This window comes from Schistocerca americana, chromosome X (genome assembly GCF_021461395.2).
Source record: "Schistocerca americana isolate TAMUIC-IGC-003095 chromosome X, iqSchAmer2.1, whole genome shotgun sequence".
Lineage (NCBI taxonomy): Eukaryota > Metazoa > Arthropoda > Insecta > Orthoptera > Acrididae > Schistocerca > Schistocerca americana.
In genome coordinates, this window is record NC_060130.1 from 664,627,083 (window position 1) to 664,646,095 (window position 19,013).

The 19,013-nt window shown below is 42.2% G+C and overlaps 1 protein-coding gene across 1 annotated transcript in view; it reads right to left on the bottom strand.

Annotated features, from left to right (window-relative positions):
• Window positions 1–6,099: 6,099 nt before the first annotated feature.
• LOC124555339 (ADP-ribosylation factor 2) overlaps window positions 6,100–19,013 on the bottom strand; it is a 41,690-nt gene continuing 28,776 nt past the window's right edge. The window contains exons 4-5 of the mRNA XM_047129218.1: window positions 6,650–6,775; window positions 6,100–6,336 (exon numbers count right to left, since the gene is read on the bottom strand). Coding sequence (XP_046985174.1) covers window positions 6,250–6,336; window positions 6,650–6,775 — 213 coding nt within the window. The 3' untranslated portion in view covers window positions 6,100–6,249. The remainder of the gene's footprint in view (window positions 6,337–6,649; window positions 6,776–19,013) is intronic.

Here is a 19,013-nt window from a genome sequence, read left to right on the forward strand (position 1 = left end):
TTGAGAAAAAGTCACTTGCCCATTATGCTGAAAATCTCACACTATCTTGTCTGCAAATAGACTTCCTGCACAGTATCCTCACACAACACTGCCTCCTACCACCCCCAAGAACCAGCTGCAAAGGAGCAACCGCCCCATCACCTAATTCCATCCCAGACCACAATCCTTCCCATCAATCCTAAGGTGATATTTTGCTGCCCGCACAATATCCTGGTCCATCCTGATGCCACACCTACTCCCTGCTCCTTGTCACATGGGTCATATCCATGTGGAAGAACCAGGTGCAAGACCTGTCAAATACACACTCTCAGCACATAATGCTCCAGTCCTGTTGCAGACACACTATGCCATTACAGACAGAACCACCACTGAAAGTTTTATACGAGCTCTGCTGCAATTGCTGCACAGAATTTTATGTTCGCATGACTACCAACCAGATGCCCACCAGAATGGTCACTACCAACATGTGGCCAAGAACAGAGTTGAGCACAACATGCCACATTTCAATGTCTGCTTCACAGCTCGTGCCATTTGGACCCTTCCACCAACATCGGCTTCTCTGAACTAAGCTGATGGGAGTTGTCTCTGCAACACGTCATTCACTCTATCCTTCTGGCCTCTATCTACACTAACCCCCTGCCCCAGGACCCACAATTCACTTGGCCTGCGCACACCTCCTCTTCCCAGCAGCCTTTGGGCAATGTGAAGCTGCAAGCTGATATTTTTTCATATAATTATCCTGTCTTTTGAGAGGCCTAAATTGAAAAAAAAACTATAGCAATTGTTATAACCACAAGCCAAATAGGTTTTCAACAACATTCAGCTCTTGTGCATAAGTTATAGTCACTTGTTAAAGGAAAGGAAGGTGGAGATATTTCAGAAAACTGAAGTTCATGAACAGTTTGTCTTTGGAGGCGCAATTGTATAGTCTGTGACTTGGAGACTCAATTATGAACAACCACATCAAACAGTGTACACAAGTCACCGAAGTGGCGTCAAATCAAAAGACTTGCACCCAGCAAATGGTCTACCCGACAGGAGGCCCTAGTCACATGACATTTACATTTACTGACTGTCATAAAAAGAGCTGCACTCAGGACAAGGCATATTGTGATAATTGGCAGGCATGCAGTTACATGGTCCCACACATACGAAATGGTTACTCTCTCAACTTTGAATGACCAACACTTACTGAGCTACATGGTCACAAAACATGTTGGTATGGTGTCGGGCCCCACGCTTGTGAATACAAGCGTCCAGATGAAATGATGTACACGTCTCGGATGTAATTCTGTGATACTCCATCCAACACTGGTTGTACCCGAGTGCTCAGTTCCCAGTACAGATGAAGTCCTGACGACCCATTCCATGGCCCCACACACATTATGCAGCTAGCCATGGCAGAGTACCTAGAGCTGCAAGGCACACTCCAGAGGTGGCAGCAATATGAGGAAGTGTGTTGTCATGGTAGGTAAAAGAAAGAAATTTAACTATTTTACGGCCAAATTCGGTTTATGTCTTTCCCCTTTTCATGTTATTTTCTCCAATTTTGGTGCTATTTGTCACATCAGACAGTTATGTGAGAAATGAACTATCATTTTAAGCTAAGAGCACAGCCACTGTTTGCAGGACCACCTCCACCTACCATGCAGCTGTCAGAAGAGTTCATGAGGAACACCACAGAATATTGTTCTCAACACCATCACACCAGACAGGTGGGCTGTATGACAACAAACTGCTCCTTGTGGCACTCTCTACTGCACCTCCAAGGCAGAAGTAGAACTCATTACTAACAATGACCTGCTGCCAGACTACAAAGCTAATTGTCCATTTTTGCTGACATCAGGTGAGTCGAGTGCAACGCTGTGGGGGTGAGTGGTCGTCATCTTAGTTGGCATGCAGTGAGCCCTTTGTCATGCAACCACCTATCAATGGTATGTCACCTATGGGTGTTTGCACAGAAAGCAGGGCAGCCCACTGAATGGCCCCTATTGTTGCCGTTAGATCTGTTCGCATGTGGCAGACTATCAGTCCTTCCTCCCAGTTGGGCATTTCCAACATCCATATACTACATATCGTGCATGCAAGTTTTTCTGTATCCCCTGCTACCAACAGCGGGCAGTGTTGGTGTTCATACAACTAGGGTGGTGCACAAATATGACAGCATCACCCAGACTCCCACAGCCTCAGGATGTAGCCCCTCTCGAGCTCATCTAGCTGGGCAATCCACTGTTAAACATGTTTCTTGGGCACAGTGCACACTCAGGTGAACTACACACTGTCATACTGGCCAGCATGGCTTTTTGTCTTATGTTAACCGATGTCACCCTGGCACCAGCCACACTCACTGGGTGTGCAGCCGACTATGCAAAAGTAATCATGACTGACTGTGTGTAACATATTTGCACACTGGATCAGTGAGGACAACTGAAAAGTAGATGTCATCAACCCTTATACTGGTTTGAACACTGAAATGTTTTACTGTGCATGGTCGTATGAGAGGTGGTGCATCCTTGCCTTGCCTTCAACCTCTGAATTAACTGACCCAGCCAGTTGTAGGTGGAACTACACGTTAAAGAACACTAAAACACAGTGGATTTTTCACATTAACAAGTAAATGAAGAAACATCACTGCACCTTTGGATTTGTAGTATATGAAGACTATAAATTATAAAATTTTGTTCAGGCACCCTCTGGAACAAATAATAATTATTATTTTAGTCGACAAGCTCCAGGATGTGACAGTCACATAATGCTGTTGCCCATCAATCTCTCTGGACTTTAATCCAGTTGAACTTCACTCCAAAATTAAGTCAGAGATCTACCTTCTTTAATAGTGGCCAAAATTTTGATAAGAAAATTATAAATTATCTCTCTGAATCCTTTATATTATGTGGGATATCATCATAATAATATCCAGTTTTTGTTTATGCATCTTACCTTCTCCAATCTCAAGTAGATTGCAACTGATATTTGCATCTTTTCTGTGGATGCCCATTCCTTTTTCCTTGAGGTGTATATTTGTATATTACTTTAGATATTCATTCTTCTAGTATCCTTGGAAAGTGTTCATGCAATTTCTTTCTGTACTACTATATTTTCTGAAGCATGGTTTTGACACCCAATTCATTCCTTATTTCACTATTTTGAGTTACACCAGCTAGAGGCCTTTAGGAGTGATCTCTGTTGCCTCAATCCTCCCCGTTATTGGCAGTTGGAGTCCAAGTCTCTGACCCATACATTATAACTGGTACTGCCATCATATTGTAAAATTTTAGTAATGTCTCTTTTTCCAATGTTCTTGAAGAGTGTGATTAATAGTATCTACCAACTGCTGAATTTTTGCAGTTTGCATTCTTGATCATTGTACGTGGCATGAGACCTCAAATTGTATTCAAAAGTATTTATTTGGTCTAGCAGCTTATCAATTGTCATTTTTCCTCTTAAACACTTCTTACCACGGAATGCCATTATATTAGTTTTAATTTGATATATGTCATTATCATTTGCTACCTTGTGCAAGAACCAAATGGCTCTCAGTAATGTATCTTCTGAATCCACTAAGATTATTTGATCATCTGCAAACAGGAGCATATTTAAACCTTTAATTTTAAGCTTATTATGGTGCACTACTTTACTCTGTCATGTCTTTATGACGTTGTCTATGTACATTGATCCGCTCGTACATTATGACCACCTACCTAATTGCCAGTATGTTCACATTTGGCTTGGAGACCAGTGGTGACGGGCTGTGGCTTGGAAGTGATAAGGCCTTGGTGGGGGGAGGGGAGGTTGGGTTATTTGTGGGAGGAGGCCAAACCGCGAGGTCATCGGATTAGGGAAGAATGGGGAAGGAAGTTGGCCATGCCCTTTCAAAGAAACCATCCCCGCATTTGCCTGGAGCGATTTAGAGAAAGCATGGAAAACCTACATCAGGATGGCCGGATGCAGGATTGAACTGCCGTCCTCCCAAATGCGATTCCAGAGTGCTAATCCCTCTGTCACCTCGTTCAGTGAGGCCTTGGTAGGTCGCTGGAGGAAATTAGCACCACACCTGCACACACAAAAGTCCCTTAAATCCCATAAATTCTGGGGAGGGGAGCAATAAGCTTTGATACCATGTTCAATCACATCACAAATGTGTTCAATTAGGTTCAGATCTGTTGAGCTGGGGGCCAGCACATCAATTTGAACTTGCCACTGTGTTCCTCGAACCGCTCCATCGCACTCCTGGCCTTGTTATATGGTGCATTATCTTACTGAAAAAGTCAGAGGCATTTGGAAACATGATTGTACGGGGTCTGCAATCAGTGTGCGATACTCTTTGGCTGTCATGGGACCTTGCACGACCTCCTCTGAATCCATGGATGCCCACATTTATATTCTCAGAGCATAAAGGAGCCACCACTAGCTTGTCTCCATCCTGCAATACAGATGTCAAGAAGAGTTACCTTGGAAGACGGCAGATCTGCGCTCCTTCCGTTCAGCATGATGAAGACGGTATCGGGATTCATCAGACCTTGGAACGCTCTGCCACTGCACCGAAGGTCACATGCCAATTTCAATCGTAGTTACCAATGTCGTGGTATTAACACTGGTACATGCTTGGGTACTTGTATTCTGCCCAGCATTAAAGTCTGATGTTAGATCCACCACAGTTCACCACCTGTCCTGTTTTACCAGTCTGCCCAGCCTATGACATCTGACATCTGTTATGAGGGGTGGCTGCCCAACCCCATGGTGTCTGGATGTGGTTTCGCCACATGTTTAAGACACTCACCACAGCATTCTTTGAACACCCGACAAGGCGTACAGTTTCTAAAATGGTCATGCCAAGCCTCCAGGCCATCACAATCAATCTGCCCTTGGTCAGACTCAGATAGACCACACATCTTCCCCTTTCTACACACAGACAGCACCCCCACTGATACTACATGCACTCTCTCTGTGTGTGTGTGTGTGTGTGTGTGTGTGTGTGTGAGAGAGAGAGAGAGAGAGAGAGAGAGAGAGAGAGAGAGAGAGAGACTAACAGTCATTCCTCAATCAAACATTTGTGTGATGTATGCTGCTCAAATTAGTTTGACAATCACAAGATGCAACAACTTTTCTATGCTCAGCCAACCAAATAGGAACCATACATGAAGTGCTGAACTGTGTAGCAGGAGGTTAGAAATTAATGCTGGCTTGAAATTCGAAATGTTCTGGATCTCCACTGAAAATAATTTTGATGTTACTAATCCTGCAGAACTAGAAAAGGCTTGTTCAATCCATTTCTAACAGTCTACGAAAATTTGTACTGGAACATTTCAGGCACATATTTGAGCACCCTGTGCTGTACTGAACACTACCTACTAATAAATTAATATGATTATCAGTAACATGTCAATATAATTAATGTTTATTTCCAGAAGTTGAAGATTGAAGTTTGTAACCATCAAATGGCAACTCGATGAAAGTTTTAAAATGGCTAAGCTTTCAGGATCACTTTTTAAAAAGGCGATCAAATAAAAAGCTCTTATAAGCCAAGATCAAAAAGGGTCATTGCAAATTATGCAGAAAGAAATATCACCTTGAGTATATATTGTTTCCAAAATCTCTTAATCCTTTTAAATATGGAACTTTAATTACACCGTGCTGCACCGAGTTTTACCTATATTTCTTGCCAGAACACCTAAGTGAGTTAGCTGTTCATATAAATCTTCCCAGACATACGACACAAATTCGTCCTGTTACATCACCCTCATTAAAACTTAAAAACCTGTTACACAGGTAGTGCACTTACCATTTCAGCTCAATATTGCTTCAATTCTAATAACATTGAATGATCTCATTTGCTAAAAAAATGGGCATTGAGCAACCCATTTGTAGTGCATGGACAAAAATACTAAAATTTCTTTCACTTATAACACTACAGTACTGACAAATTTATTTCACAGCTTTTCAAACAACATATACTACTACCTAAACAATAGAAAATTTGTGTTGATTTTGTAGTATGTCCAAAATCTATATTAAAATATTTTTGTCTGTAAAAATGTTGATTAATTTTGAAAGAAATACTGTCACATTCTTTTTTGGTATGAAAGTAAACACTTAAAGTTTACAACTTCTTAACAGCAAGAGATATAATGAACAACAAGTTTCAATAAGAGACAAATATAAATTAAGTGTAATACAGCTCAGGAATTATAGTTCAGAAGAGTCACAGTCTTAACTCCACAACACTGCCACACACGGAATGCACAGTCTTCACTTTTTGGCTAGTTCATTTGAAAGCCAGTCCAAGCCCTCATATAAGCCTTGACCTTGCGTAGCACACGTAGCTTGTATGTACCACTGAAACAAATAATTGCATTTTAATTACAAAACAGCTACAGATATTCATTCCATGTTAAAATTAAAGTATTGTTGGTATTTTTATTAGATTTTCAACCAATAGACTGGAAATTCTGCATTTGTTCCACTTGTGGAAGTGAGAATGTAGTGTGTGTGTGTGTGTGTGTGTTTGTGTTGTGGTGGGGGTGGGTTCTACATATTCCAACAAATTCATAGAATTCTTTTGAAAAATTAAGAACATAATACGGAATCAAATCTAAAACCAGAATATCTATATGATCATTGACTATAATCTGGCAGTGTAGTTACTTACATGTCTGTTTCGAAGTTGATTCAGCCCAAGCTTATCAGTGAGTTCCGCTGCACTCATAGCATTTGGCAGATCTTGTTTGTTTGCGAAAACAAGTAGGACAGCATCTCGTAATTCATCTTCTTGCAGCTAGAGGACAATAATTTATATTTATGCACTTAAAAATCTCTCATTGCAACTGAGAAAGATAATGGCAACAAAAGAATGACTAAGCGGGGAAAAAAAACTATGGAAAAGAGAAACTGAATACAGCTGTCACATGTAGGAAATAATAATTGCATAAAATGTATGAATCATACCATGGATACATAGCAAACAATGACAAGAGGATAAAAACTGTCAATGAAACTATATGATGATGAGCATTAGAAATGTAAATTTAACTATGGGCAAAATTAGGAACAGGGACAAAAATGATCATGATTCATGCTATATATAAAAAGTAAGCGTGAGAATGTGCATCAACACAGCTTATTCACCAACATTACTTGCAATCTTTCTTTTCTCATGCTCTATTGTCAGTCCATGGATTATTCTCCCTCACCCATTATTGCACACCAACCAATTTTCTACCCTTCCCATTATACTCAACAGCTTCAGTATTTCTCCAGTCACCTTGTTACATGCTACACATCGGTCACTATTTCACATGAAAGCAATGTGAGAACTTCTTTGAAGTATCTTAGTAAACAAGTCAACACAAAAGGTAAAATTTTTTAGTACGTGTCCTGTTATCTGCTAGTAATTAAAGAGCCTTAGGCTGTCATTCATGCATCTGCATTAACGTCTGAATAGTTGAGGGTGCAAGTCATAATACCAATTACGCTTGAGAATATTCTGTTGTGGACTGGCAAGACAGCCAATCCACAATGACGGGTAGCCGAAAGGCACGCGTTTAAGCTCACGCAGGCTGGCATGAGGTCTGGAACAGTTCAAGGTCTTATAGTAGCAAAAATAGTACGTAGCTTCTGGAATACTTAACTTTAATCCACAATTGGTGAACATCGGTCTGAAGGTACATGCATCACAAGATAAATAGCATATGATAATGGCGCCTTGCTAGGTCGTAGCAAATGACGTAGCTGAAGGCTATGCTAACTATCGTCTCGGCAAATGAGCGCGTAATTTGTCAGTGAACCATCGCTAGCAAAGTCGGCTGTACAACTGGGGCGAGTGCAAGGAAGTCTCTAGACCTGCCGTGTGGCGGCGCTCGGTCTGCAATCACTGACAGTGGCGACACGCGGGTCCGGCGTATACTAACGGACCGCGGCCGATTTAAAGGCTACCACCTAGCAAGTGTGGTGTCTGGCGGTGACACCACATATTCTATTTAGTTAGGTTGTGCACAGCAATATTTTCTTCTCAGAAGGAACAAGTTTTGTAGAAAAAAATATGTTCACTTGAAAGAACACAGTTGATGCCTGTGTGATTTAGAGACTCATGAATCACAATTTGAAGTTCAGGTACGTAGTTCAGTTTTTAAGCCAGAACTTCCAGATGATTCTAAAATGCAACTATTGTGCAAATCCTGGATAACATTTTCTTCTACTATCAGTTTTCATATGGGGACTGGTACACACTCTTCGCCTAATACTGTATTTGTTTGTAATAGTGGCTAACGCAAGTTGTAAAGAATGAATATATTGTCAAAATACAGAATTTAAGTTATCTATGGCTTATAAATGGATATTCCAATAAATGTAAATTCTGAGGGAGCATGTATGCTCAGATAATATTCCAAGTAAACCGTGACTGCAATATTTTCCTGAATATCACACAGCATTATTTCCAGAGCAAACAGATGCTTATGAAAATATCCAAACTCTTTTACAATGTTGAATGAACACTGCCCAGTCACATTAATGTGACTACCTGTCAAACACCTGAATAACCACCGTTCGCAGCACAGACCGCTGCAAGACATGCAGGAAGAGTGTCAATGAGGTACTCGAAGGCAGCGTCACTGACGTGGAACCATGCCAACCCAAGTATCACGGCCAGCTGCACTTTGTTTCTCAGTTGAGGATCCATGGTGCAACCAGCCTAACTGATGTGGTCCCACGAATTCTCAATTGGGTTTAAATACAGGGCATTCGGTGGCGAGGGGAGCATGGTAAACTCATCCTAGCACTCTTCAAACCACACATGTACACTGCAAGCTGTGTGACACATTGCATTGTCCTCCTTGTAGATGCCAATGTGCCAAGGAGAAACAAACTGCATGTTGGGATGAATATGGTCCACAAAGATAGATGCATACTTGTGTTGATTCATTGTGCCTCCCAGAATGGCAAAATCATCCACAGAATGCCACAAAAACATTCCCCAAATCATACATAATAGTCCCTCCTTGTTTTTGGCCATCTTTTCAATGGGGCATAAAATGTGAGTCATCTGAAAAGGCCACCTGTAGCCACTCAGCAGACTCCAGTCATTGCATTGGAGTGAGAATTAGCCTTCATCACCGATGAACAGCAGTCAGCATGGGTGCGTGAACCAGGCACTTGCTGTGTAGGACCATACCCAGTAACATTTGCTGAACAGTCATTGAGGACACACTGCTGATAGTCCCTTTGTTCACCTGGGTGGTCAGTTGGTCAACAGTTGCAGATCTATTCGTCTGTACACATGTTTGCAGCTGGATACCCGTGTTTGTATGTCCCGTGGTGCACAAGTTGTCTTGGCACCCATTTTTGGATAGTGCCTTTCTTTAACCAATGTGGCATGCAAACCGTTGACCAATTTAGCAGTTTCAGAAATGCTTCCACTTTTGGCCCAAAAGCCAATGATTATGCACGTCAAGTTATCAATAGCTCTGTTTACATATTATGACAATGACTGCACTGTTTTCAGTGTCCTGCCAACATGCTTTACATACCCTCCACTGCCAGAGCTGGCACCTGCTGTTAGTGAGTGATTAAATTTATCTGCTGTGTTGCTGTGAGAGCACTCTTGTTACCCTAAGGATTGGAACAGTTTGGCATGTCGTGATCAGTACATTGTCGGGCCTTCTACTTGCTACTAGCATGACCATCTAGCACTGTATACGCGAAGTTTATATCAGCACCTCGGCTGCAGTCAGAGTGTAGATGCCTGACACATGGGACACTTCATCTTCGAGGTTGTAAAGGCATTTGCAATTTTCAAGTGCCATTACATCAAGGGTGTGTATCATGTACAGAGGGAATACCACTGTCCCATGGGTCAGTTGCAATGGCAATATGTTGATGACAAAGGTTACTGTCAACTTTGGGTGATGCAGAACAGTAAGAGCAGCCATCCCAACCAGAACAATAAGCATCTGTCTCATACATGAACGAGGAGTGATCAAAAAGTAATGGGAATTTTTTAATTTTGCGGACTTTACACATCAGGTTTTCAATGTTTTTTATCTTGTTGGTACACATGTTCGTGACATATGTTTGCATTTTCAGCTGTTTCAAATATGTAGTTTATTGTTGACAGTCAAAAATGTTATACATGATACTGAGTGCTCAGCTCAGCAAACTTTTACTTCCGTAAAAGATGGAATAAAGTGCAGCAACACATTCAAAATGTGGACTGTGGCTTTTGGCAAATCTACCATGATTAAGACAGGGGTTCACAAATGGTATAAACGTTTCAAAGAGGGCCAATGGGACATTTAAGGTGACGACTGCCCTGGGTGCCCTAGCACATCAATTGCTGACGGCACTGTGGAAGTAGTGAAGAAAATGGTTCTGGAAAATCACTGAACCACCATCACAGAGATTTCTGACGATGCTGGCATATCCTCTGGCTCATATCATGTATTTTTTTATGTTTTGGGCAGGAAATGTGTAACAGCAAAGCTTGTTCCAAAATTGTTCAATTTCAACCAAAAACATCGCATAGACATTCCAGGAATTGCTGAATGAAGTAAACAACAATTCAGAGCCTCTAAAGAAGGTTATAACAGGTGATAAACAAGGGTATATGGTATGAAGCCGAAACCAATGGCCAAGTGTGCCAATGGAAACTGCCTGAACATTCAAGACTGAAAAAATTCTACAACTTTGATCACATGTGAAGGTTTTTCTCACCGTTTTCTATCATTTGAATGGGATAGTGCATCATGAGTTCCTACTTTATCATTGTATGGTCAATAATGAATACTAACTGGAAGTTGTGTGCTGTTTTTGGGAAGAAAAACAGCCAGAACTGTGGCAAAACCACTCACGGAAATTGCATCACGATAACGCTCATGCTTACATCTCAACGCTTGTTCACGAGTTTTAGGCTAAAAATTAATCCATTATGTTGTGTCAGCCATCGTAATTGCCAGACATGACCCACTGCGACTTCTTTCAATTCTCGAAGCTGAAGAGAACCACAAAGGCTGTTGTTTTGCCACCATAGACAAGATAAAAACAGAATCGCTGAAGCAGCTGAACACCATAATGAAAATGAAGTTCCAAAAGTACTTCCAAGATTGGAAAAAGTGCTGGCACAAGTGTATTATATCTTAGGGGAATTACTTTGACGGGGATAGAGTGGTGGTGGTTGTTGGGATGTTTAAGGGAGGACTAAACAGCTAAGGTCATCAGTCCCCTACAGAGTGGATGATGATGAATAAATAAAGATTCTTTATGAAAAACACAAATTCCCATTACTTTTTGGTCACATCTCTTACACATGACAGTAGTTTAATGTTTTAAGTGCCTACCATTTTACACAGAAGTCCATCACATTACAGAACGTACATAATTGCTCATCAAAGTAAAGGACACTTGTGATTGAGGTACTGACCTTATTGACACTTAGCACGTACCTTCTAAAAACACAAGAAAGTTTGCTCCATGTCATTCCTAGGGGTGAGATATGGAAAAGAAAGTACAAGCCTCTGCACAATGGCAAGATTCAGATCAAATCAAACTTCCTGTAATTATTTTTTGTTTTACTGAATAAATTTGTTTATTCTATAGAGAAAATTAAATTAACTGAGCAAGCTGTTGTCAATTCCTGAAAATTTTTTTTAACACTCAAAAGGGGAGAGCGTGTAGTATCTTTAGCACTTGATATTCCATCCAAAGCCTTCCATGTCAATGACCACCTGCAGCCTGCAAGGGACTCTGCCAGGTGAGTAATAAATCTCTCATTTTTGCCACCTCCTCCCAGGCAGCTAGACTCCAACCCTTCCTGGCAAAGGGTTGGGCAAATTTTCTTACACAGTCCACTTCACCTGCACCCATAATCTTTCAATTGGTCATAGGTCTGGTGCAGAAAGAGGTCAGTCAACATGGGAAATCTCATTTTGTTCTGCAACCAATTCCAGCACCATACCTGACATATATTGAGCACTGATCCTACTAGAGACAGATTAATATTTCACGAGGTAGTTGTCACACTGATTGAGTCTACTGGGCAGCATCAAGTTGGCCAACTATCCTGTGAACCATTCCAAGTCCACACATACACATACAGACCCAAGCTACCACATTCACACAGACACTGTGAGATGACTTAGGGATAAATTTGGAAATAGACACCATGTGGCCTACTCATACCAAAACATAATTCACTGTGAAGGATACTGATTCATCAGAAAACATTGCATTCTGCTGGTCACAACAGATATTTTTCTCTACAAACCCTAATTAGTAGAGTCAATTATCACCATGAAGCCTCCACATTATGGCCACACATTTGCTCTGTTGTTCACATTTGCACAAACTGTCATTCTACCAAGAAATGCAGCAGGATGTTTCAATTACACTACAATTAAAACTTGATTTTACCGTAATGTGTTTGATAGTTCATTACCATGGATGGGTGTTGCAGACTAACATCCAGTTTTCACACACTTACTGGATTCTCCACTATCACAATGTTTTACCTGTCATAAGAAAACTTCAGTGTGAGTTGCAACTGTTATGAAACTAAATAACCAGCTTTTAACAATTTTTGTCCTTCCATTATACAGCACTACTACTACTACTACTACTACTACTACTACTACCACACTGTGGCTGGGCAGATGGTGTTTGTTTTAATAGTAGTAGTATATTTTCAGAAGCCAGAGCCATCCCATATATATTTGTGAGGGTTAACATCAGATGAATTGATCACTCAGTTATAGTGACAACCAACAAAACTTTCTCTGTTAAGTGTTATGTAACGCATCTATGGCTAACAAAATGTATTTTATTAGCATAAGAGCTTTCATGTCACCTTTAAACAAGTCTTGAGTCCATATAGGATCATTTTTGCATAATATTTCAAGTAGCAGTTTCTCTCCCTTGTGTTCTCCACATAACTCAGAAAACTGACATGTCAGTGTTGCACTGGATTAACTTTCCACCACCACTTTTTGTCTGTCAAATGCAACTCTCCTTACTGCACATCACAGAGCACCAAGATTAACACAGATGCAGAACCACCAATGGACTCCGAGCATGGAAAAAGGTTTCTTGGACATGAAGTATGGTGCACAGCAATGGCACGGTACAAGGGCATAAAAAAAAATCACAACAGCACTGTATTCTGTTTATGAACGTGGTACTGTGAACACATGACCCATAGATATTCACATGTTGGAGATTTTCACATGGGTTGAAGTGAGGCCCTGAAATGTCTGTCATTACCCAACCATGTGCATTTCTTTGTCTGTAGCACACCACAGATGACCTGTCCATTCAAAAGCCTATATAACACCACATAACTCTTGTCTGAATGGTGCTGGTAGGTTCTCCTGGTCACCTGACCTCAGTCCCGTAAAGAACATCGGGGGCATCATCAACATACATACAAACACTGTGACCTCATGATCCCATCTCCAACCAAACTCAACAAGTGACAGATGGTGTTTGCAATGTCACATGACAGAATTCACACCATGACACACAATTGGGTGAAAAAAAAAGGGGGGGGGGGTGTTACATGCTGCTAAGTAGCTAACTTAGTACTCCAATTGCTTGCAAGACTGCTACAGTGTTTAAAAAATGTAAAAGCAGACAGTCATGGCAAAGACAGGATCCCATCATGATGTTCACAGAAAACTATTACTTTGATATTTATGAAAAACATGCTAGCATCTATATAATCATTTGATTAATTCAGTAATGCGGCAATTTCTTGAACTACTTAAGATCACAATATTTCAAATATATTTTAATAATTAATACTGCTATGAAGTACTTGATGTAGTTAACTGGGAAGAGAGATTATATAATGGCGGTTTTTGAACAGCATAATTCATATATCAAATGAACACACATGCTAAAGTGTTAACCCATTCACATACAGCAACCGACCATAAGCATATACATACATGAATGCCTCACATACAAATGACTAACATTATTTAACCCAAGGAATGGACAACATCAAGTTTCCTGAACAGTATCTCAGAGCGTGTACAATGTAGAGCCTGCAACAGAAAATCAACATCGAAGCAAACTTGAAATGTGAGGAAGGTGCATTTTTTACTTAAAAGCGAAAGGAGCTGCAGCCATATGCATTTGCATAAAAATATACAGAATCGAGGAGCGGCACCAGAAAAATTCCAAGTATTGCAATTTCAACTATCTTGTAGCAGGAGCAGCAGATAGTTAAAACTTTGAACAGCACTCCATCTGAAATCTACAAAATGACAAAGGATGGAATTAAGGATAGATCAAAATGATTTAATGTCCCTGTAAGACACGTGGAATAACCACAATATATTGGTTATGAACTGTAGATTATAATTGAAGAAATTACAAGATGGTAAGAAATTAAAGAGACTGACGCGAATAAGGTGGAAGAACCATATGATGTTGAGAGTTTAAGAGGGAGCATTACGCAGTGATTGACTGAAACCGGGGAAAGGGATACAGTGGAAGCTGAATCAGCTGCTTTGAAAGAAATAGTGAAGACAGCAAAGGGTCACATAGGGAATAGACATGTCTAAAAATTGAGATTGACAAAAAGTGCAAAACAGCTACAGTACAAATGTAAGGTTATTTTACTGGGTAAAAGACTGATACCAACTAAAGGAAAATTAAAGAAGGCTTTTGAACTCATATGGAAAACCAGCACTAAGCAAAGAAGGGAAAGGTGGAGTGAGTACACAGGGGCTATACAAGGGAAATATTATAGAAAGGGAAGAGAACATACATGCAGGTGAGATGGAAGATACAATACTGCGAGACTAATATGACAGAGCATTGAAAGATCTAAGCCAAAAGAAGGCCCCTGGAGTACACATTCCGTCAGAATTTCTGATATTCTAGGGAGAGCAAGCCATGACGAAACTATTACACCTAGGGTGCAAGATGTAAGAGACACGCAGAATACCTACAAACTTAAAAAAGAATCTAATAATTCCAATACCAAATAAAGCAGGTGCTTACATGTAAGATATTTCCAAACTATCAGTTTATAAGTCATGGCTGCAAAATACTAACACAAATGATTTACAGAAGACTGGAGAAATTGGTAGAAGCTGCCTTTAGTGAAGATCAGTTTCGAATCTGGAGAAACGTTGGAGCACGTGAGGCAATATTAACACATTGTCTTGTCTTAGAAGGCGCGTTAAGCAGTAGCAAACCTATTTTTATAGTATTTGACCATGCCAAGTGGAACACATTTTGAAAATCTGGAGGTAGCATCGTTAAAATACAAAGAGCTTAAGATTATTTACAACTTCTGCCGAAACCACACTGCAGTTATAGTCCAAGGTTGGTCGCTTGGGGGGGAGGACCAAACTACAAGGTCATCGGTCCCTTGTTCCTAATAAAACAATGCCACAAGTATTACAATAAAACAGACGAGACATATAACACAAAACATAAAGAAAGGAAAAACCACAAGAATGAAGGAAAGGCAAGGGACACTAAAAGGAACAAAAGAGGACAAGAAAACAGAGACGCTAGAAACAGAAGAGATTGAAACAAGAAAGAAGATTACAGTGGCTGGCCGACCACGAAAATAAAAAGGAAAAGCCAGCCACTCTGCAGCACATTAAAATCTCCACCCTAAAAGAACTAGGGTGGAGGACACAGAGGGACAAAGGACATGTGCTAAAACTGAGATCAAATGATAAAACCAACCCTCACGAATAAAACGTAAAACTAAATCACCCAACAAGGTGTTGTCAGATAAAATGAGCAGCAATGAGGCCGGTACCCCACGATTTCATCGCTGAGCAGTCAAAGTGGGACAGTGCACCAGAATATGGGCCACTGTCAACCGGGCACCGCACTGACACTGAGGCAAGCGTGGCCAATGCGGATCCGGCAGAGGACAACTGATTCCCTGCAAGAGGCCCACATGGAAGACTTCCACACATTCGTAGTCTCCTTAATGGCACGCAGTTTGCTGTGCGTACTGTTATGCCATTCCATCTCCCAAAGCCAAAAAACCCTGCAGTTTAAGACAGAACACAGGTCAGTTTTGGAGATGCCCATCTCAAGAAGCCTGTTTGGCCAACCTGTTGGAAAGTTCAATGCCTGGGATTCCCACCTGCCCTGGGGTCCACACAAACACCACTGATCAACGGGACTGGTCCAGGACATAGATGGACTCCTGGATGGACACCCCACCAAAGGATGGCAAGGGTAGCACTTGTCGATAGCTTGTAGACTGCTCAAGGAGTCAGTACACACAACGAACGATTCCTCGGGGCATGAACACATGTACTGAAGAGCAAGAGATGTAGACACCAGCTCGGCAGTGAAAACACTGCAGCCATCAGGCAAGGAATGCTGTTCAGTATGTCTTTCATGGACATACGCGAAGCCGACGTGAGCATCAGCCATCGAGCCATCGGTGTAAACCACTTCGTGGTCTCGGCAGTTGACAATAATCGAGAGGAAGTGGCAGCAGAGAGCCGCAGGGTTAACTGAGTCCTTAGGGCCATGTGAAATGTCCAGGCAAAGCTGTGGCCTACATGTACACCATGGACATGTACGTGAATGGACCTCAAGTATAGGTGGTAAAGGCAAGGACTCCACTTCAGAAAGAAGGGATCGGACACGAACTGCAATTGGAAGCCGTGACCTGGGCTGCGGATATGGGTGATGAACCGCCGTGGGTGGGAAAAGGAGACCGTGTTTCAGATGCGCAGGAGAACTACCAACGTGCGCAACATAACTAGTCAGCAGTTGCGCAGGCCTAACCTGCAATGGAGGGTCTCCGGCCATTACCAGGACGCTGGTCACCGGACTCGTCCTTAAAGCTCCTATCGCTAGGCGAATGCCACAGTGGTGCACTGGGTCGAGAAAACGCAACGCTGAGGGCGCCGCCGAACCATAAACCATACTCCCATAGTCAAGGCAGGATTGAACAAGGGCTCTGTACAGCTGAAGCAGTGTAGAACGATCTGGACCCCAGTTGGTTTTGCTCGGGCAGCGGAGGGTACTGAGGTGCTGCCAGCACTTCCCCTTAAGCTGATGAAGGTGAGGAAGCCAAGTCCATCGAGCATAGAAAACCAGTCCTACGAATCAATATGTCTCCACTACAGTGAGTGGATTGTCATTAAGGTAAAGTTCTGGTTCTGGATGAACAGTATGACGCCCACAGAAGTGCACAACACACAACTTTGCGGCGAAAACTGGAAACTGTGGGATAGAGCATATGACTGCGCCTTGTGGATTGCTCCCTGTAACCGCCACTTAGCAACACCAGTACTGGTGGAGCACAGAGGTGAGACGGACGGCCCTACAGCTGCTGCTAGACCATTAATGGCCACTAAAAACAGAGACATGGGGGGAACTATGGGAGGCACCAACTTGGACACAGAAAGTACGAAGCGACAGGAAGTTTTGGAAACAAATCGGGAGCAGGCCTTTGAGACCCCACTCGTATAACATGTGAAGGATATGATGTCGCCAGGTCATATCATACGCTTTTCGTAAATAAAATTTAAAAAAAAGCAACCAAATTTTGGCGTCTGGAAAAGGCTGTTCGGATGGCAAACTCTAGGGACACAAGATTATCAGTAGTAGAGCGACCCTGTTGGAAGCCTCCCTGACATCGAGCAAGTAGGGCATGTGACTCTAGGACCCAACCTAACTGCCGACACACCATACATTCCAGCAGCTTACAAAGAATGTTGGTGAGGCTGATGGGCCGATAGCTATCCACATCTAGTGGGTTTTTACCGGGTTTGAGCACCGGAGTGATGGTGCTCTTCCGCCACTGCGATGGAAAAATGCCATTGCACCAGATCCGGTTGAAGATTATGTGGAGATGTTGCTCGTAGTCAGATGAGATATGTTTAATCATCTGACTGTGGATCCGATCTGGTCCAGGAGCCGTATCGGGGCAATGTGCAAGGGCACTGAGGAGCTCCCACTCTGTAAATGGGGTGTCATAGGTTTCACTGTGGCGTGTAGTAAATGTGAGGACTTTTCCTTCCAGCCGCCGTTCGAGAGTGCGCAAGGCTGTGGGGGTAATTCTCTGATGCAGAGGCTCAAGCATAGTGCTCAACAATCGTGTTTGCATCGGTAGATAAAACGCCATGTTAACACCGTGAACACCTGTTGGGGTCTGGTACCCGACAACAAATTTGATCTTTGCCCAGACTTGGGAAGGTGATGTATGGCACCCAATTGTCGAGATGTATCTCTGCCAACACTCCTGCTTCCATCGTTTGATAAGGCGTCCGCGGGCTTGATGCCGGGGCAGTAACAGGAAGATGGGAAGTGGTCACTACCACACAGGTTGTCATGTGCTCTCTAGTGTATAGATGGGAGAAGCCCTGGGCTGCAAATTGATAAAGCAATGGCCGAGGTAACTACCTCAAACCACACTGAAATGTGTGGTGCCCCAGTATTTAACAGGCAGAGCTCAAACTTAGTCAGTAAAGTTTTGATATCTTTGCCTCGGCCAGTAAGCACAGTGCCACTCCACAAGGGGTTATGGGCTTTTAAGTCTCCCAAAACTATGAAAGGTTTAGGGAGTTGATCAATCAGTGCAGCTAATACATTCAGGGATACTACACCATCTGGAGGAAGATACACTACTGGCCATTAAAATTGCTACACCACGAAGATGACGTGCTACAGGCACGAAATTTAACCTACAGGAAGTAGATGCTGTGATATGCAAATGATTAGCTTTTCAAAGCATTACCACAAGGTTGGCGCACCGGTGGCGACACCTACAATGTGCTGACATGAGGAAATTTTCCAGCCGATTTCTCATACACAAACAGCAGTTGACCAGTGTTGCCTGGTGAAACGTCGTCGTGATGCCTTGTGTAAGGAGGAGAAATGCGTACAGTCACGTTTCAGACTTTGATAAAGGTCGAATTGTAACCTATCGCGATTGCGGTTTATCGATCATGACATTGCTGCTCGAGATCCAATGACTGTTAGCAGAATATGGAATCGCTGGGTTCAGGAGGGTAATACGGAATGCCGTG